The sequence below is a fragment of the Panulirus ornatus genome, chromosome 38 (assembly GCF_036320965.1).
Source record: "Panulirus ornatus isolate Po-2019 chromosome 38, ASM3632096v1, whole genome shotgun sequence".
NCBI classification, from domain to species: domain Eukaryota; kingdom Metazoa; phylum Arthropoda; class Malacostraca; order Decapoda; family Palinuridae; genus Panulirus; species Panulirus ornatus.
In genome coordinates, this window is record NC_092261.1 from 1,591,608 (window position 1) to 1,613,127 (window position 21,520).

A 21,520-nucleotide genomic window follows, 5' to 3' on the forward strand; every position below is an offset into this window, starting at 1 on the left:
ACTGGGTTTCCTGTTAAAATGTCGAAACATCTCTTCTGTACAGTTGCATCGTTTGTACAAGAGATTGATTCGTCCTTGTATGGAATAATGCACTCATATTTAGGTTGGTTCTAGCTCTGTATGCTTGAAATAGTTGAGTCGAAAGCGGTCCGACCTATAAACTCTCCTAATTCAACTTCCAAACTTGACCCCCTTGCCCTTCGCCACTATGTTGGTTTACTTTCCCTTATCTATAGGTATTACTATGGTGTCTACACCGAGAGCTGGCTGATTGTGTGCCCCCACCACTAGCTAAACCACGCAATACTTGGTAAGCTGTTGCGTCACATGATTATTGTATGGCCATCGGCAACTTAAGGGTGGGCCGTTTTAATACCTTGTTCCCCTACACGTCGAAGCTTTGGAACTCTCTACCCTCTCCTGTCTTTCCCTATAACTATGACCTGGCACAGTTTTAAAGATAGGTGTTTCACTTTCTCAAAAATTCGTAAATACTTTCCCTTGTCTTTTCTTTTCCAGTTTCATAATTCTCTGTATATTTTGTTCATGTTTTAAAGAATAGATTTAAAATGATAGGACCATGTTCTATCTACATCTGTCTTAGGATAAAACAATGTTATTTTTAGTTGACTGTATCTTTTGTGAAGGAGCATCGCTTCAGTGGTTCTGTTTGAAATCTCATCTTTTAGCTTTCTCCATTTTTTCCTAGTGTTGGAGCGAGAGAGCAGTTGCAGCATTGCAAAGCTTTTCCTCGTAAGGAGAACGAGCACTATGATTTGGGTATGACCGAATTATGGTTAAAAAAGAACGAAGAAAAAAAAAGTCTCCCCGGCGGGGAATCGAACCCCGGTCTCCCGCGTGACAGGCGGGGATACTTACCACTATACTACCGAGGATAAGAGATGTCTGAAAAGATTTGAAGATAATATCTCTTGATGTCAAGTTTATGAGGTGCTGTTTGTGGCACTAGTGATACTTCCTTCCTCACTTGATCTTGCCCACAGGTTGTGTCACATTAAAGATACCATGGGTGGTAAAAGAACATACAGTATGACCATTTATATTTGACATTTTTCAGTGTCTGCAGTACCTAACTTACACGTAGCTTAAGACCTACCATCCTTCAGAACCTGCACATACATTACTTATGTTCATGTCATGTTGCAGGGAAAGTATCTCCTCTCATGGTACATTTCATTTCATAAGTTGAAAAAAAAAAAAGTACGTTACCGCAATGTCGTAGCTGGACATAACTCTACAACGATATTTGGAATATTTTTCCACCGATTCTTGTGGCCGTACATACCCTCAAATGATTACCGAGGTAATTGTTAAATACAGTTTGCGCTCTACGTTCGTACATGATAGCATTTGTAACGTAGTTGATTTAAAGAAGTATGCTATAAACTCAACTGCCAGGTTAGTTAGTTATCTGTGAGTAACTTAGTGAACCTTTAACTCGCGATTCACCTGTTGGCAAACGCTATAGATCCATTTCTTGCTAAGATGCACGACACACAACGCATGTGGGACTGTCATGTTTACAAGTCTTGGACTGGACTACAGTACATTAGTGTATTAAATGAAGTAGGAGGAGAGTATTAAGAACATCTGTATCTTCAGTGTATGATATAATCTTCCTCAAGAGTCTATACTGTGTTAACTTGCATCTCCACATACAGCCTGGGAGACTTCGTCAAGTCGGAGTCTACATATAAGTCCCAAAATCTCACTAGATTTATAGTTTACAGTAGCAACTGACAGATGCACGCTCGGATATGTTCATAAATATTAGATGCACTCATAATGTTTATCAGCACTACAGTTTGTTGCCACTCTACATCTAACTTGCTTTCATGAATAATGAATTCCTCCTCTATATTATTATCATATATAATCGCCGTTTCTTGCTTTAATGAGAGAACTCCACGGAACATACGAAGAAAGACCCATATCTCCATACAGAAAAAGCACCTTCCGGCGGGGAATCGAACCCCGTCTCCCGTCTGTCATTCCTCAGGATCACCTACTATCGTTTTTAGATGGTTATTTGGTCGTTAAGACCCTCAAGACCAAATTTTAGGTACCACCAGTAAAAGACTTTTAACACATAAAAGTTTGAAACAAACGCTCAGACCATGTACACTTTCAGTATCTTTCCTCATGACTGGCTCCCGAGCAGGGTCGCTGGACAGTGGAATGCTGCTCACGAACTTGGTTCTTATGTCATGTAGTTAGTGTAAGCACCAATACTTCGTCTGTCCACCCACCTCCATATATAACGTATGTAATGTTTCACTTTAGTATTGGGTAGTTGTGGAAGATTTAATTATGTTTGTAATGTAACAATTATAAAATGAATTAGAAAAAAAAAAAGTGTTCTCCCCGGCGGGGAATCGAACCCCGGTCTCCCGCGTGACAGGCGGGGATACTTACCACTATACTACCGAGGACTGTCAAAACTTTGAAGACATTCAAAGGGCAAGGTATTTGACAGACATTCGTATCCTCATGAGACCCCTAAGCTCTTTTTCATTGTTGTCTTCATCACACTTTCGCCATATTTTCCTTCATCAGAAGTGATACAGTATTGGACACCCAAGATATTTAGAGTCGCCAGTTACGATGCTGATTTTCAGATTTTAGAAATTGATTCGACTGTGTTTTCTGGCCAAGTTTAATATTACACTTATTATTATATAACCCGGGAGCGAAGGTGGGAAGTTAATGGATGCCATGGACTACGGTGCTTCCCATCCTGGACGACGCACCGATAACGCCTGGCTGTAAGTGACTTGGCTGGCGGTCACTGTTGTTTGTGGCTGCAGTTGTGTCTTAAATCTTACACGAGAGTGATCCATTTAGATAACATATAACACAGATAGTGACTTCCAGATCCAATCGATGGTTCAATGGAAAAATTCTCGCTTCCCAAGCTGAAGACTTGCTGGATTCCAAGCCTATGCAATATTTTCCTCTCCCTCATTATCTGGAATTGATATATACGATGCGCACCACAACTGTGATCTAGTATAAATAATGTTCGAGGTGAAGATATTGCTAGTCGTGGCACCAGGTCTTTTGAAATGAAACAGTGAGACGCAGCTCTCTGGCTCTTGCATGTCTAAAGACACAGTAGACCCTGAAGGTACGAGTATTGACGACGATATTTTGCCAGAGGGCAGAGCTACTAGTTGCTCTCACCGCAGGAGGATCTGTCGTCACGATGAGCGAGTCCTGTGAATTATGCGTTGTGTTATGTGGGAGACGGAGAGGTGTATATGGCAGTGGACTTGATGCCAGTATCCCACTTGGGGATGAGGTTGACACGAACGTTACAGCTGACTCCACGCAGCTGTAACAAGCCCTCCCGATCCCAAAACGGTACCATATATATATATATATATATATATATATATATATATATATATATATATATATATATATATATATATATATATATATATATATATATCCCTGGGGATAGGGGAGAAAGAATACTTCCCACGTATTCCCAGCGTGTCGTAGAAGGCGACTAAAAGGGGAGGGAGCGGGTGGCTGGAAATCCTCCCCTCTCTTTTTTTTTTTTTATTTTCCAAAGGAAGGAACGGAGAGGGGGGCCAGGTAGGGATTTTCCCTCTGAGGCCCAGTCCTCTGTTCTTAACGCTACCTCGCAAACGCGGGAAATGGCGAATAGTATGAAAAAAAAAAAAAAAAAATATATATATATATATATATATATATATATATATATATATATATATATATATATATATATATATGTGTGTGTGTGTGTGTGTGTGTGTGTCTGTGTGCGTGATTGTCCAAGACAATCTCACGTTTACCAAATGGCGTCTTAGCTACGTCTCTTCGTTGTATATCAACTGACTGTTATATTTCTCTCTTGTGTCTCGCTACGAAGTTGTTCGTTAAACATGAAAAAGCTATTTGGATCAGTGGCGTTGTGGTAGACTGGAGTTGAGTCCAGTATGACGCCGAGAAACCAGAGGGGAAACCATGAAAAAGAATTGAATTGAATAAAAGATCAAAGTGAAGAAAATGTCCATATTTTTTAGATCTTTCTTCCGATAACAGTTGTAGCGTCCGGTAGGACAGTGGGGAGTGGCCTATCCTGTGTTGTGGGAAAGCGGGGTCAGATCACCCGCCGGCGAGACCCGGTGGCGCTTCCTTCACATCCACGATGGAGACTAATTATTGGCTTCTTCAGTCAGGAATCATGATTGGTGGTGAGCATCGGAGCAGGGATATTACGTCGATGAATTTCTATAAGATAATGAACTACCCTTGCGAAAAGTGTCTTGAATACGTTTCCTTGGCTGCCCATATTATTTGCAAACTATATACTGAAAGGAGTAACAGTTTGCATTGGCCGGGACGCGAACCTTGGCCTCCAGCGTGGCATGCGAGAACTCTACCAGTAAACCACAAATGCGAAGATATATATATTGGTAATATTTTCTAGCAGAGGAATACTCAGAATTTTCAAGATTATATTTGAATAAACGAAGATTCCAACCTCAAGGCTGTGAGGTGCCTGCAACATAGTACTACCAGCAGAAGCGGGTAGGGGTTGCCGAGGGTTGAGCCAGTGCCACGGCTCACCCACTGCCAGACAAACTTACTGTGTTCTGCTGGTGCTTTGTACGCATGTCGGGTGGTATCAATCATGTTAGCAGGGTCCTGCACCTGCTAAGTTTCCGGTCAGTCTGTGTGTGTGCCGGCGGTCGACTCGGTGTTCTTATAACTACTCTTTACGTATATCACTCGTGCACGGGCTCAGATACATATAATGATCACACTAGTTCATGATGAAGGTTTTGAAGATGAAATCACACTTTAATAGGAGCTCATACAATTTAATTTAACATGTAATTTTTCTATACATATGGCAGGAAATGGTTTGCGGAGACAATCCACTACGTCAGGTACGAGTACTTAACAAAGTTATTTAAATCTCAACATCACACCGGAGTACCGCCGTTTAGCACCAACCAGAATATATATATATATATATATATATATATATATATATATATATATATATATATATATGTGTGTGTGTGTGTGTGTGTGTGTGTGTGTATGTGTGATTTGAATGGTTGATGCACTTCAGTAGATATAGTCATCCCTCGGTTTCATTCGTCTCCTAAGAATGATCTTGATTATGTCGTTTTGTTTACTATTTTCACCTTTTATCCATTTCATCATTAGAGGTGTGTGGTTAGGAACCAGTGTCGTACTTGACATGCTTGCAGGTTTTGAAAATTTCTCCTTCCTTAAATGAGTGTAATTTGTGAATTTGGTAAAGTTTCAGTGTAGCTTGATTTCAGTTATATTTAGCTCATTATATTTTTAGGAACCAATTTATTACTGCATTAAAATTTTGGAGCCATTCAATAATCATCAGATTGCATAAGTTCTCCACTTCTGATTTATTGTTTTCTGTAACAAAATTAAAGATTTCGTTTTCTGTTATTCCTATTTATCCGAAACTCTTCCATTAATATCATTTATGTTTTAGATGTCTTTTGCACTGCGCATTGGTTCATAATTTCTATAAGATTGTGTTATTCCTTCTGTGTTTGCTCTTGCTGCGGTGCGTACACCAAGTGGATATGGTTATCTTTATTCCGTATTTTGGGTATTTGATTAGTATTTCGCTGATTAAATTTACCTTCTGCATATGTGATAATCTTAAACCAATTATTAGATCTCCCTTTGTCCTTTTCCCTTCCTCTACTGTTCTCAGTATTAGTTTAGATACCCAGCTTAGTTCTTTCCTTTTTTTATTTTCCTTTCGTTTCCCATATTGTTAGCTCGATTTCTTGTTCTTTATTTCTGTAGATGAGTGGCTAGGTCTCCGCGTCATGTAAGGAGTGCTTCCACTCTTGTTCAGACATCGTTTCCAGATACGGTGGCCATGCAAGTGTTCGGTCACCAATATTTGAAGGTCAGGTTGCATCCCAGGATTCTCACTTTCTCTCCCTGGTCATGCTGAGGTAACATACCAACATTGATTAACCCGTGTCACCTGCTTTAAGAGAATGAGATAAATATATCATTCTTCAACATCAAGATACTGTAGACATGGCAGCTTGAGAGACTGCTAATCAATTCTATCCTTACTTCTGTCTTTATAACAAAAAGTGAAGAGACACATGTGTCGTTGGTAAATGTATTCATGACACTCAAATTCATTCTATATTATGACTTTCCTATAAAGATTTCCTCCGGGCTCATTAATCCTACTAGGTATTTTTATTTTCTACCTGTTTTTTCCGTCCGTCGTGTTGCCGGAATAAAAAAAAAAAAAGCTTTTAAGGGAGCTTGGTTGTTTTTAAAGTACTGCTTAGGCGAGACCACCTTGCTGAGACCTTGAGTCTGTGTGGTCTGTATATATACACTATGTAACTCTCTCTCTCTCTCTCTCTCTCTCTCTCTCTCTCTCTCTCTCTCTCTCTCTCTCTCTCTCTCTCTCTCTCTCTCTCTCTCTCTCTCTCTCTCTCTCTCTCATTGGTTTTGTTTAACATTAAGATACTGCGAGTGAGAGTGCATGTGTATGTGTGTTGGAGGGTGGGGAGGATCAGGTCGTTCAAGGTTGCATCAGCAGTCTGACCTCTTGACATAAATAGAGTCTACAGGTCACTTGAAATTGGCGGGTTATGTGTGGTGGGTGGATCATGTGGGGTTGGCGGGTCTTGTGGGTACAGAGGGTCATGTGGAGTGTGGCAGACCGTGGTTGTTTATGTCGAGTCAGCGCCTCGGGTGTGAGGAGATTGATCTCCGATGATGTATTGTGCAGAGAGATATAAAACGTTACCACTAGTTCCTAACTCCCATCTACAATCTGCGGTGTTGTGAGCCGTCCCTTCCTGGGGAGGTTATCACTGACATTTTCATGCACTTCTTTAACAGGCTTATCTTGTACTATTTCCTCGTCCTTGTTCCCGTGTTGCCAGTGTTATCATGTATAACTTTTTTAAGGCCCGTGTCTCAAACTCGCATAAACTTAGTTGAAATGTAGAGCTGCAGTGTAATGATATGGTATGAACTAGATAGCTTTTTGATAAGCTGTATAACAAGTTAAGGGACAGAATTCGGAAATAAGACAGGTTTAATGAAGTAATGGAAGTTGAAGGGAGAGAGAAGTATTGAACTCCCTCCTGCGTATGTACCGTACGTGGCCGCCATGTCCGAGGTCGATCGACCTGGAAAGAAATGAAGGACGCGCAGACGTAATCATTGGAAGGACGGAGGAAATGCGAACAAACATATGCCATTAAGTGTAACCATCACTGCAGTTAAAACAAACTGCCCCATCAGCCTTAACTATGTAAGTAATGGTTGATATTTTCGTATATATCTTTCCCGGATTTATTTTTTTCTCGTCACGTCAAGATAATTGATGAAACATTTATTGAAATGTATAGTAGATTGAGCTGTCAACACAATTTCTTTCCTATGGAAAACTTAGTAAACAGAATAATAATGATAATGATAATAGTAATAATAATAATGATGATAGTACTAATAATGATAATATAAAAACGACAGAGAAAATACCAAAAATTTTCACTCATAGAAATATATATCTTCGGTTTAACGGCTTAGTATTTCTTTTATTTTCCTCAACTTTCTCTTAACATATACTTAGGAAACCTCCAGCAGTATCCTCCATAAGCCCTCCTCTCCTACAACCCGTCTGTGTAATTAACACTACGGAGATCCCTCCAGGAAACGCCTACCACAATTGTTCAGCTCCTCATTCTGTCGCTCTAGTCAACCCTTCAACTGAACGCTTCCAGACTCTTCAACAAAAGCTCGTCTCTAGTAAATATTCAAGAATCATATTCTTAGATTTATCTGTACCTTTAGTAGAAATTACATCTGCATTTAGAATAAGTATATACGTGTATTATGGAGCTCTTCAATAATTGAAATCAATTCTTTATCAATGCTTAAGAATAGGTTTGGATAGAAATCAAATTATAGTATTAAAGTTCAGGTTGAATACGTATGATGTCTTAAGATCATACCGGTACGAGCAGTAACAGATATATTGAACATTTACACGGTACAATAAGTGTGGCAGGTAACCTATATTACATCATAAGGAAGAAGGAAGACTCAGGGGGGGTCATATGATGTCATTAGTGGTTGAGGTCGTATGCCGCACTATTTCCCCTTCATAATTATGTGTTCTGCCTGTGTATTCTTTCATTCAGGCAGATTTTCTTTAACTACAGGATGGTCCAATATGCTTAATGATACCCAGTATATAGAATTACATGGGAATGTACGAAGCACTCCATGAGGCCATGGTTCACTGTTGGAACGCGCGCTACCCTCCTGGCTTAATGGGAGAGACGCACCATAGACCACTCTGGCCCACCGTGGGGAACATGGAAGACACCTGTGTCCATATGAAAGGAAGTATCACATAAATATAACATTAGCGAGTTTGACAAAATTAACTTTACCAAATGCAGCGTAGAAAAAAGAAAAATCTTGCAGAAATAAGGAATCGTTTTGGGAGATGCATTATTTGGGTTGGTGCGGCTGCTTCATGCTGTAGACTAGGGATCGATTCCTTGCTGGGTTGGTAATATATCCCTATTTTTTGTTCACAGCAAAACAGGTACTGTAAGTGCAATTTATCCTATAAACTGTATACGAAGATACCTATAAGACACCCGAATATCAAGATTCGAGATCTCACAGCATCACTATTGGTCAGTAACTTAAGTAGGAATTAGTATAATGTCCAGAAGTGTTGCGACCGTGATCGGAGGCCTCCAAGCAACAGGCAGATGGAGACATGGATGAATGGCAAGGGTTACTCGAACTAGAGGATTTGTATATCCATTTTCGAATCACAAGCAGCCATACCCTGGGACCCCCCTATCACTGAGCTGTGGTTGAACCCGTCTAAATTAAGCAAGTGTTCCCAGCACCCTCACCATCTATAGTTCCAAGGACTGTCCCTGGTGTCCTTTTAATGTGGCCACACAATATCGACTTGTGATGCCTGCATCATTCCTCACATACAGAAGCAGCAGCAGCAGCCTCTTATTTTATCATTTCATTCTAACAATGAAGGACTAGTCTGCTGAGCCTCCACACTGCATGGTTAATTGTTTCTCATAAAATTATATGAGTATGAGTGTCGGTTATCGTAAGTTAAGGACCTGCACAGATACGAAATCAGCCATTCATTTCCTAACAGTGTCCCTAGCCTTCGCTAGTTGGGAATTCCAGTTCTACAAAGTTAATTTTCAGTAAAATTGCGTGACTTTGTGCACTTGAACTCGTGGAAGTATGAAATGACTACTGAAAGCTAATGATAGATTATCACCAGGTTTAGTATTATTAAACATAGTAGGGAAGGTTGTACATGGTGTACAGGAAGTCTGGCACCCGAATCCTCCCCAAAAGATTACGCATATGAGAAGAGATTTTATTCCATGTAGATAGATTTACATCTCATGTTTACACTGAAAAAGCTCGATTAATGCAAATATGTCAGCCATTTGGCAATTGTTCTTATGATTGGAAGATAGCGTTTCCTCTTCACATCTTGCTTAACACATTAGGACAGTCCGACTGACCTCAGAAAAACTTATTTTCTTTAAAATCAGTTATTTTATGTCGTTCTTTTGCCACATGAATAGTTGCTCATGCAGCGGTGAGTTAATTGAAGTAGCAACAACGTCTCAAAATCCCAGTTTTAAGATCAGGACAATTCTGATGATGTACTCTACTGTTTTACTTTCATTCTGTTTTTCTATCCTATCCGTATGCCTGATTTGCTTTAATTGACTATTTGCTGAGATGGATCTTATATATATATATATATATATATATATATATATATATATATATATATATATATATATATATATATATATATATAGTCATATGAAGATGTTTGACGATTAGTTGGAGTAAATTTAATTCACCGTTGTGCTTGTTTTGCTGTTGGTGTTGGTGTGACGATAATTAGCTTGATTACAGAAGAATTTCTATGCCCTGCTTCGCACCCGGTATAAATAGATAAGTAGACGGACAAAGGAAAATGCTGCTTTAAGAAGAATCAAGTCTGCCCGTACACGTGTTGAGTACATCTTACCCTACTTGCCAACATTGGGAAACACCGTGTGATTCATTCATTATCAGTTCATTTCTAATTGTTTGGTTTCAGTTCTTCTAACAAAGATTTACGTCGAGTGATCCGGAATTTAATGGTATTATCTATAAATATTCACTGAAAAAATAAGTGTAGGGCAATAAGCGAACAAGAATATTCTAACGTTGATTTAATTTGTATCTGGCACTGTTATATGTGTGCAAATTTACCGATCTGGCAACAATATAGTGGTAAAATTGTTTTGTTAATTTCCATATAGGTAAAGCTTTTACATATCTACTGTTTCAGATACTATATACTTCTATTTAGGACTGCAAACATATCATATGATATGTTGCATGAATGATACATGTGAAATGTTTTTTGGAGAAATCAATAAGTAATGTATGGCAACATGAAGATTGCATCGTTCACAGAGACTGCGCAGGCGCCTCCCCGGTAAAAGGCCGTTAGTAAATTCTTTGGCACCAGAGAGGAAGGATCTACTCAGTCATCTCTCTGCTTGTTCTGACTTCTAGGTTCCACATTCATTTTTAAGGTAAGAAAACCTGTCTGTGATACAGCAGTGTATTTCAGGAATTAAAGTAATGAGTTGTGTAACGATTTTATATGTGAATATAATTGATGTTTACTACTAAGGGGAAGGGTTTTCCTCGGATGGAACAGATGCTGAAGATCATTGATCCAACCCGCCATAACCGTTTTAGGAATATGTATCAAGTTGTTGGTTTTTAAAGTCCTGACCGTATGAGGTCCGTGTAGGGCATGTGACGAATATTTAAGAGAATATCCGGTGAGGATAGCGATGGCGGTGGTTCCGTCAGTGGGCCGGGCCGCGCACCCGCACTACTCTGCCTCGGCCATCAATTTTTCCCTGAAGCCCGTCAAGCCAAAATCTGACCAGGTTTTGCTTCATTTAAATATCTTGTGAAGCAGAACTTTGAAGTTACTCACGAACACAGTTTTTGAGGATTAATTGTACATCTTCATCCTAAAAGAATTCGACTTAAAGGTGCTGTTGGTAGAATTTTGATGGCTTCCGTTGGAAATATCCAAGGTTAGTTTATTATTAGTTTGAAAAAAATTGAAAAAGATAAAAGTATTGGCAGTTTGTGTTCAGCAAATATCATTTTCCGTTGTTTCAGGTGTAACTTTAGACATTATTATTATCATTATTATTATTGTTATTATTAGTGATAGTAATAGTATAATGTTCGTGCTGGTTTACACAGTCATACTTGCTTGCTGTGAATTTCGTCTGCAATTACCTCATGAGTAATTGTGTGGCTTTTTGTCATGAATTGAAACTTAGTACATTTCTCTTATGAAAAACTTGTAACGCCATTTCTTGCAATCCGGTTGTCCAACTGGTCTTTTAAACGTGAATGAATCTACCCATATATATATATATATATATATATATATATATATATATATATATATATATATTTTATATATATTACATAAGTACCTATAGACTATAGTGTGGTCCATAAACATAAAGATGACCATTCACCGTCAAGTAAGTCATTATTCTATAGCAGTATATCTAGCAATATACAAAATTTGAATGATTTTCTATTCCATGAGTATGCAGATTTTCTGTATATCACCTATGTACATTCAAGGATGTAGGTGTAAATTCTACATCAGATAGTTTGTGTCCATTTTTAACTTAAGGATGTATGAATAATTGATAAGCTGTTGATTTCGATGTTTCATAGGAATGTACATAAACTCTTATGGGAAATTGTTTGGCCAGTTTCTGTAGGTGCAGCCACATTCTTGTCTCATGTTTTGCTTGTTAGCATAAGTGATAGCGTGGTGGTTCACTGTGGACTTCAGGTTTAGGATGTACTTCTTGTCAGGTTCGTCCGTCATCATGACTCATCTAAAGCATTTCATCGTGTGTATATATATATATATTATATGTTTGGTTGTGTATTTGATTTTCCTTGCATGGCCATATTTGAAGGTCTTGCGATGCACAGTACGTGTCAGCAGAAGCCCTTTACGTGTTAACCATAAGCTCTCTTCCAGGCGCTGTATACGTGGGATGGGCCGGAGCGACTGGCGCCCTTTCATCTACGGAGGCTTGTCTGCCTGCATAGCCGAGTTCGGTGAGTACTCACCGGGAAATCCACAACACGCAGCTGCACCTGTACGTAGGACAGCAACACGCTATTTTTTTCATCGATTTTTTTTATACTTTCACCGTTTGACCGTTGGATACTGGTATATATATATATATATATATATATATATATATATATATATATATATATATATATATATATATATATATATATATCCGAGTGATAGGGGAGAAAGAATACTTCCCACGTATTCCCTGCGTGTCGTAAAAGGCGACTAAAAGTGGAGGGAGAGGGGTGCTATAAATCCTCCCCTCCAGTTTTTATTTTTCCAAAAGAAGGAACTGAGAATAGGGCCAAGTGAGGATTTTTCCATCTTAAGCTCAGTTCTCTGTTCTTAGCGTTACCTCACTAACGTGGGAAATGGTGAATATGTAAGAAGGAATATATATATATATATATATATATATATATATATATATATATATATATATATATATATATATATATATATACATATATATATATATATATATATATATATATATATATATATATATATATATGATCAATGGTACAGACTTCTATGCACTGTGCAGTAGTTTGCGGCAAGTTTTCGTGTAATAGTGAACTCTTCCACCTACACTGTGGCAGCTCTTCATTCACTGCATCCTTGAGTATGCCGTCACCCTGTTTACTAATTAGTTTCTTTGGTTAATGACGGAAACGTCCAGTTTTTTTGCTTGTCTTTACATATTACAGATTGACATGCATGAATTAACTACACTCTGCCAGGGTGCCAGCTGTCGAAATTCGCGTTCTTGTACAAAACATCTTCAAAGGTAGTGGTCTACAGTTAGTTTGTTTGAGCATCAGGCCTTTCAGCTGCCATGGTCGTTAAGGTCAATGTCATTATAACTACAGCCCGAAAAAATCTTTATCTTGGGGGTGTTGAAAGTATGTGTGCATACACCAGAACTATGGAAATGGCCCTAATGGCAACACTGCACGAGTGGGCGAGTTGAAAAGTACATCGCAGTGTTTTCATTACATGTTATAATACTGTATTGATACTTATTAGACTCGATAGGCAGATGTTGGGAGATTCTGAGGAAGTATTTATGGTAATGCCATGTGAATTATGGTGAGATCGAAGAAACATCAGTTGGTCAGCAGATTTTTCTAGTTTGGAATGTCCGTGGTTGTCTGATATTTGTTGGACAGTGATGTGTGACTTGACATAAAAGTTTCCGAAAGTGCTGCGGAGAGAACATGTTGGTTTAAAAACAACTAACTAGTCTCATTTCATCGGTGATCGCATTCATATTACATGTGGCCAGATATTGTCCGTAATATTGATTAGACATGACCTGTTTTGAAATGTGGTTCTGAAGATAACTTAGTTCTGGTCCCGAAACGTTGAAAATTGAGAGCACTCCTCACAGGGCTTTCCTAGAACATATGTCGTATAGGACACTGGAAATTGTTGCGAGGATGCACCTCCAACTGACGTAAGGTCTGACTGAAAACTAGGCCAAGGTAACTTGCCCAGGATATTATGAAATTGCTTCGTAGATAATGATGTGCTACAAGATACTGTTCTATCTTAAACTTGACCTTTGTGACTAAAGTTGCATCACAGTGAAAAGCCAAAGGCTCGTATCGTAAGGTAAATTTGAATACCTGTGTTTTTTAAGGTAGGTCTTGAATCACCATCAGTTTCGTAAATGTTTTCGCCCCCCTTAAACTATTAACTCTAGTAAACAAGATTGAAATAAGTATAGAATATCTTCAATTGGAAAAAAGTATAGAATATCTTCAATTGGAAAAAAGTATAGAATATCTTCAATTGGTTATTAGAGCGCTGAACAAGATAGTATTCTAAAGCAGGGGACACACGGTCGATCGATATTACTCAGTATTTTCTGTACTGTCAGTATTACTGATGAATTGTCAATACCGAAAATTCGTACTGATGGATTTTCAAACATTTTGAAATCCAGGCGTCAGTATGTGGGCGGGGCCTGTGGAATGACTATTTACTTATCGCCTGTTCCTTGTACTGTCGTTCCCATCAGTATTGTCACAGCCATGTGAAACATAAGTCGCAGTGGCAGCAAATTTGGAAAAACAAGACGAAAAAACTTAATTGCCAAAATTAGTTTCTTTATACAAAGTTACCAGAATAATTGTAGTACAAGCTTTGTCTTTATTTTTCATTCCACTGAATAATGATTGCTAAGAACAACCACCCGATGTCCTCACAGGTGGTTACTGACGATTATAAACAATAACCCTTTGTTCACCGTTCTGACAGTACCAAAAATAATATGTATAGATACTGACAGTAATATTGATCATGTACCCTGCTTAAGGGAAAATTGTGCAATATTATGCGGAAGTGGCGATAATAATTAGGCACATCAGTATTTTTAGCCGTCAAGGTTATTGTGGTACGTAATATTAACTAATGCGACTCCGATCGCAGGTCTGTGCTGGCTTAGCAACAACAGTGGTTTTTGCTTTATGTATATTAATAGGTTGACATCTGGTAAACTGGAGGGGATAACTGGTAGTGGGTGACACTGGCCGTGTGTCCGGAGGCCCTCGTGACTGAAGGTTACTTCCTTGTGACCGAGGCTGCATCCCTGCTCGCCTTACCTCGCCCAGCGATACTTTCTCCCCGTTGCGCAATATATATCTCTTTGTAGGGCAGAAGTGGTTTCCGCTTATAGTTACGATTTTTTTTTTTTTTTTTTTTACTAAAACTAGGCGAAACAGAATAAATGGTTGTGCTTGGAGAGGTTTGACGGCTACACTGTAGTTAGACACTGGTTGTTGTATAGAAGGATCAGGTTCTGTAATCAGAATAACTTGATACGGATATCGGTGTGTGCTAATGTGAAGACGTAACATTTCATAACCATTTATGGAATTCGTGGTAAATGTGAGTTTTATTGGTACATTTACATCTTATATATATATATATATATATATATATATATATATATATATATATATATATATATATATATATGAAAGGATCGCAATTGAGCGCGTGATCAAGTATGTTCCTGTGTCTTATCGCGTTTCATTTCCCCGTGGACTCTTAGGAATATATATATATATATATATATATATATATATATATATATATATATATATATATATATATATATATATATATATATATGGAACCACGGGAGCATGAGTCATATGGTGGGGGAGAGGGCGAAGGTTCTGGGAGCACTGAAGAATGTATGGAAAGAGAGAACGTTGTCTGGGAGGGCAAAAATGGGCATGTTTGAAGAACTGACAGTCCTAGCAATATTATATGGATGCAAGGCATGGGCTCGGAGTAAGGCTATTCGGAAGGGGATGGATATGTTAGAAATGAAATGTTTGAGGACAATATGTGGTGTGAAGTGGTTTGGTCGAGTAATTGATGAAAGGGTAACGTGTGGTAATAAAAGGTGTGGTCGAGAGAGAGAGAGAGAGAGAGCAGGTGTGCTGAAATATTTTGGACACAATGAGAGAATGAGTAACGAAAGGTTGACAAAGAGGATGCATGTCAGAAGTGGAGGAAACGAAGAGACCTAATTGGAAATGTAAAGAAGAAGTGAAAAGAATTTGAGCGATAGGGAACTGAACGTGCAGGAGGGTGAAAGGCGTGCATGGGATAAAGTAAATTGGAGCGATGTGGTATAGTGGGGTTGACGTTCTGTCATTGGACTGGACCAGGGTGTTTGAAGCATCTACGGTAAACCATGGAAAGGTCTATGGGAACGGGTTTTGGTTTCGGTGCATTACATATGACAGCTAGAGAATTGGTTGTGAGCGGATGTGGCCTTTCATCGTCTGTTCCTGGCGCTATCTAGCTAACACGGTGAAACGGAAGTCTCTCTCTCTCTCTCTCTCTCTCTCTCTCTCTCTCTATATATATATATATATATATATATATATATATATATATATATATATATATATATATATATATGTGTGTGTGTGTGTGTGTATGCTTCCTGCACTAGCTGATACCAAGCATAGCCAGTTTGACCTTGAGGCTTCAGCCGTACGCGCGGTGTACTAGAGAGGCTAGTAGCGTGGCTGGCGTAGTCGATATTAACTGTTACCTTGTTCATAAAATTAAGCTTGCCGCATTGCGGACGTAGATATAACAAATCCCTGATTTTTGCATGTTGGAGGTAGTGATAGGCGATTAAAATTTGGGTATCAAGACTTTCAAGGTGGGTTTTGCGTATTTGAAAATAACTGCCGGTTGTCAGACATCGGTTTAGTTATTTGTTAGGGGATGTGAATAAGTTTTTATGGTTTAATTTTCGTTATGAAATGCTGCTCTTGTTATTGACAGTCATACGGCTACATAGACTTTGAACTGCAGCATTATTGAGAGGACACTCGATACACTGTAGAGGCCACAATCTATGTTATTAGAATAACAGGCTAGTACCAGCAGTAAGGAAATATTCAGTGAAGTGAGTTTTTGTCTGTCGAGTGGACATGGATATTAGAGTTCACTCTAGCTGTGAATCGATAGTATATCATGGCCTGTTTATCCTTTATCATGTAGATGTAGGGTATTTGAAATATCGGTGAAAACAGCCAGACTGGCGCTTCCGTAGGGCTTGCATTGGATGGGTTTTAAGCTTCTTTGTATGTAACTCGTTCCAAGTGAATTAGGTTAAATGGCATGTGAGGAGAAAAATGATTTTCTTTTTATTTGAATGCATTCGCATGTAATCCAACCTGTCCTGATTGAGAGCTAAAGAACGTGCAGTCCAGACGCAAAGTCTATCGTGTTTATTCTCGTGGTTGACAGCAAACTTGGCGGCACTTCATGTTTTGAACACATCGTTCAAAATAAACCAGGAATGAGTCACTTGCAGCATTTGTTTACAGTTTGAAGGTCCTTGGTTAAATGTCTGCCATGAATTTTCTCATATTTGTCCTGGAAATTTTTATCTTGAGTTCATGTCAGAGAGAGAGAGATCGTTTGTCATTTTCTTGTTCTGATTTAGAACGGGGAAAACTGGATATTATGTATACTGTCTTGGTGCGATGAAACTGTACACACAATCTGGAAGTCGGGTTGAATTTCATGTGGCCATTTAATGTATAGTCACGTAGCCTTTACGTTTTTCAGTCATGGTTTTTCTTTTGTAACCATAACTGGGCTATTGCAGTTGAAATTAGGACGCATGAGTCGGTACGACGTTATTGCTTTCGTTGGATGTTGTGTTGAAATTTCCCCATATGGGTTGCATGACACAGTGACAGCCTCATCCGCGACAGGAACACAACCCACCCCCACCCCCGAAATAAATATCCTTGTGACGCAGTGGGTAGATACTACACTTCGACGACGGATACGTCAGTGGATCAAAGATAGTCATGTGCTTTGTTTTTGGTGGTAGTGTGTTGGATGGATGCTTTTGATTTTTTTTTTTTTTTCGGGTATACACGTGGTGATTTGAGAAAATGTTCAAGATGCATTTTTGTACTGAAAATGTTTTGCCTGTCTGTCATGATTTCTTGCATATATATTCTCCCATACCATCAGAACTCCACTATCAACCTTCTCACCTATCTGCCCATCCACCCCACTTGACATTTGATAAAAGGTAGAAATGGTAGGGCGTGTGATATATTACTGGGTTGGTGATCGTGACCTTTTAAGACAGATGGTAGGAAAGTGAAGATATTTATTGGAGTTATTTTCTTGTATGATTTTCTGGCAGTGAATCCAAAAGCAGGACGACTTTAAGGCTTTTGGGCATAATAACCTGTTCATCATACACTGTGGTCATAGTGTTGTGCTCACGGGCCGTATCGTCGTGCATAGTTTTGTTAGACCACAGGAACTTTACGTTAGTGAAAAGTCTGTTAGGAATATCCTTCATAACATGCATTTCATAGCAGAGCCCAAATCAAGGCCTTGAGTATATGAAAGGAGTGAAGTTAAATGAAAATAACTTTGGAATGTTTGGTGGGTTTAAGGGTTGTATATTAAGACAGCAGTGAGTGGTACAAATAGATAAGTGATATTGAAATTTGAATATTAGACATAACACAAAGTTACTGCCTTAACATAGTAGGAGATACAGCCAAAAAAACTATAGTTTCTAGTTTTTCTAGGTTGGTCTCTAGATTAAGAGTTTGTAACGAAGTTGATTGTTATCATTAGGTTTGATTTTCCTAACGATAGTTTAAGAATATTTTATCATGGGACGTTGAGGTTGAGATGCTTGTGTGGGAAAGCTGCTTGCTGCATTATCTTACTGATGACCATCTTATCTTGAAAAGTTTTGCAGAAGAAACAACATAGAATTTTTGAACACGTTAGATCGAGAATATTTATTTTGTAAGTTTTTATACAAATTGTGTTGCATGGAATTTAACAATTCTACGTTAATATTATTAAAGAAAAGGCGAGAGACACGTTTATTGGCACTCGCACTACTCCCAGAGTGCAAGAGTTAACGCTTGTGAGAGTAGCCAACTTTGCCAAGCTTAGCTTGAAAGCTATTCTGGCTGAGACTCGTACTATTGCTGGCATCGACTCAAGAACTTGTTTCGCTATAGGTCCCTCAGCTGATAAAGGAAAGCGGTAGTGCGTGTGTAGAAACATGGGCATGAAAACGACATGTTGGCAGTCTAAGTTTAATCTTTTTGATGTATTAAAGTTACATGGATATTAACAAGAATACTTCTAACGAGAATTAAATTTATTGCAGCATTGGATTCTGTTATTGGTAGCATTTTCTGTAAATGAACGTTTTTTGTGAATACAAGAGTTCGGTAGCTGGGTTGGTAGAGATCAGAGGCACGCAAGTCATAGTTGCCCTCAATTTTATCGCTGCCGCCTACGACGAGCGGCGGCCGGTCTGCTGCTCTGTTCCCCTCCGTCCGTCCAGCCCTCGTGAGGATCCGGATAAAACCGGTGTCTCGCTTCTGGAACATTCTGACCCGCCTCTAAACAACCCACCCTCCCACCCTACCCTATGGTCTGTCCAGGCAGCTGTTAGTGTCAAAATGATAAGAGTCAGAGTGAAAGAAATTTTTCAAATTTACCCGCTTTTCCGCAGTGAGGGGCAGTTTTAATGGTCACATCATATCTCGGTCACTGTTCTATATATACCCTTACACACGTGCGTACTAGGCTCTTTTTTTCTTTTTCCAAGATTTAAATTTCAAGGTACAACATTTTCCATTGTTTCCAAGCTACTCTTCTGTTCAGAGGATCTGAGCTGATTCTGCAGCCTTCACACTGAGCGGCGTCGCATGCTGGATTACTACTGGTGTTGTTTGGGTTTTCTCTTTGGTTCATTGTTAAGTTTTCCATGGATATTATCGAGTGCTGCGTCGATGACAGACAGCATATGCCTCAGGGAACTGATTGTGTTGCTGATTGGTTCGTAAACGAAGATAGAATTTTGCCCCTTGTTTGAGTCGTATCAGTATTGGCATGGTTTTGAAGCTGCGAGTAATGACAGCTGGTGTTCCCGCAAATAACTTATTTTGCCTTTGATGTGTGCGGCTAATGTCATAAGTTGGCCAGAGGCGCTGTGGGTATTACCCTCCTCAACGCTGTGACAAGACCCTTTAACACAACGGTACAACCACACGATGACACTATCCTTGAGCACCAACTGACGACCATTGGGTACGATGGCAGTACCTTTAAATCTAACCCCTGAGATTCAGGTCAAAGGCCAGACCGTCGTATATAAGAGTTGTATCATGGAACCACAGATGCTGACGGGGATTGGCGTTTGGGTAGTGGTTCTCGGTCATCCGTCGCGTCCATCATTGTGGTCAGGCATATCAGCTGAACTCGATGCACAATATAAACTGTGAGATATGCATGCATGAATCGGATTTGTTTTTGTTCCTTGGCTTATCATCGGCCTAAGTAAGGCAGACTTTGCACAATATCATTTCGAGGTCGAATTCTCTAATGGTGCCTTATCCCATGAAGTTGGTACATAGTCCTTATCAACATCACATGTTAGTCCTCATGGTCTTCTCCCTCATCAGCGTGTGTTGTCCAGTCCTCGTAGTCTCTATCTCAACATTTGTTGTTGACCAGTCCTTATCATCTCCCTCCTCTTCATGGGTGTGGATTAGTTGTCCTACCCCAGTCGGGTCATCTACCTGTATGATTCTCCCACAGAATCCATGGGTACTGAATGTCCATCGTTTCTGTTGGTTTGCCCTACTTTACTACAGGGTTACTATATATTTATTTTCCTCGGTGTATGATTGATGAACATCGGTCATGGTAAATTGGTAAATTCCCACTTCACAGCAGAGATGCTACTTTTGTCACCGTGGTTCTGCAGTTGCCCTTAAATTCTGCCTTGTTTGTGACCTTTCTCCTGTCAGAGTGATATTAATGTTTATTGGATATTGAATGTATTGGTTGTGAGAGTCTTTGTGTGTGTGTGCGCGCGCGTGTGCCAGAGGAAGGTGGCACTATTGATCCATGGCGAGGTAGCCGTCTGGGAGGTGGAGGTGTGTAGCTGGCGGCTCTCTTTACCCGCCCCCCTGACACGCCCACTTCACTACCTCCACGGGTAAAGTAACTTGACCCCGACACTTTGAGTACGATGACGTAAAGCCTTTAAAGTCGACGACTTCGCCACTGCAAATACGAAGACATCCCTGGTGTTACGACGGGTTTAGTCGTCGGAACCGAGGGTTTAGATCGTCATACCGGAGGGATTAAGTAGTCGAACCCGACGGGTTACATCAAGTCGGACACAATGGGTTAAATCATCGCAAGGCGCTGGAAGGGTTAAGTGTTCGTATTGAATGAGTTAAGGGATTAGATATGCTTTCTAAATTCGTATTTATGCAATGGCTTTTAGTTTCTTAGATTCGTATTAAAGCAATGTTTGTTGGTTTTCTTGCTTATTAAAGTGTTTTAATATCGTAGCCTGTAGTTTTCTTGCTTATTGAAGTCTGTTGTAATATCCTAGCATCGTATGAAAGCAGTGGTGCTGTCCTAGTTTCCTGGCTTCATATGAAAGCTCTAATGGTGTTACAATATCCTAGCTTATGTGAAAGCAATAGTGCTATTAAAGTTTAGGATGCTTTCATGCAGAATTGTGTGACTTAGTGTTGTACGGTTTTGTAACCTCTCAGAAGTTCGCTAATTTCTCTCCAGTCGCATTGGTTTACGGTAATCGGTTCTTTATAGGAGAGTTCAAGACCACCACTGCGATGGTTGGCTCAT

At 39.4% G+C, this 21,520-nt stretch overlaps 1 protein-coding gene and 2 non-coding genes across 3 annotated transcripts in view; 1 reads left to right on the forward strand and 2 right to left on the reverse strand.

The window, feature by feature from the left end:
* The window catches only part of Bmcp (uncoupling protein Bmcp mitochondrial), a 47,360-nt gene that overhangs the window by 4,060 nt on the left and 21,780 nt on the right, over positions 1-21,520 (forward strand). The window contains exons 2-3 of the mRNA XM_071684341.1: positions 10,585-10,706; positions 12,209-12,288. Coding sequence (XP_071540442.1) covers positions 12,225-12,288 — 64 coding nt within the window. The 5' untranslated portion in view covers positions 10,585-10,706; positions 12,209-12,224. The remainder of the gene's footprint in view (positions 1-10,584; positions 10,707-12,208; positions 12,289-21,520) is intronic.
* Positions 825-896, reverse strand: TRNAD-GUC (transfer RNA aspartic acid (anticodon GUC)). The gene has a single exon. It is a non-coding gene; the product is annotated as a tRNA-Asp (tRNA).
* Positions 2,382-2,453, reverse strand: TRNAD-GUC (transfer RNA aspartic acid (anticodon GUC)). Its single transcript has one exon. It is a non-coding gene; the product is annotated as a tRNA-Asp (tRNA).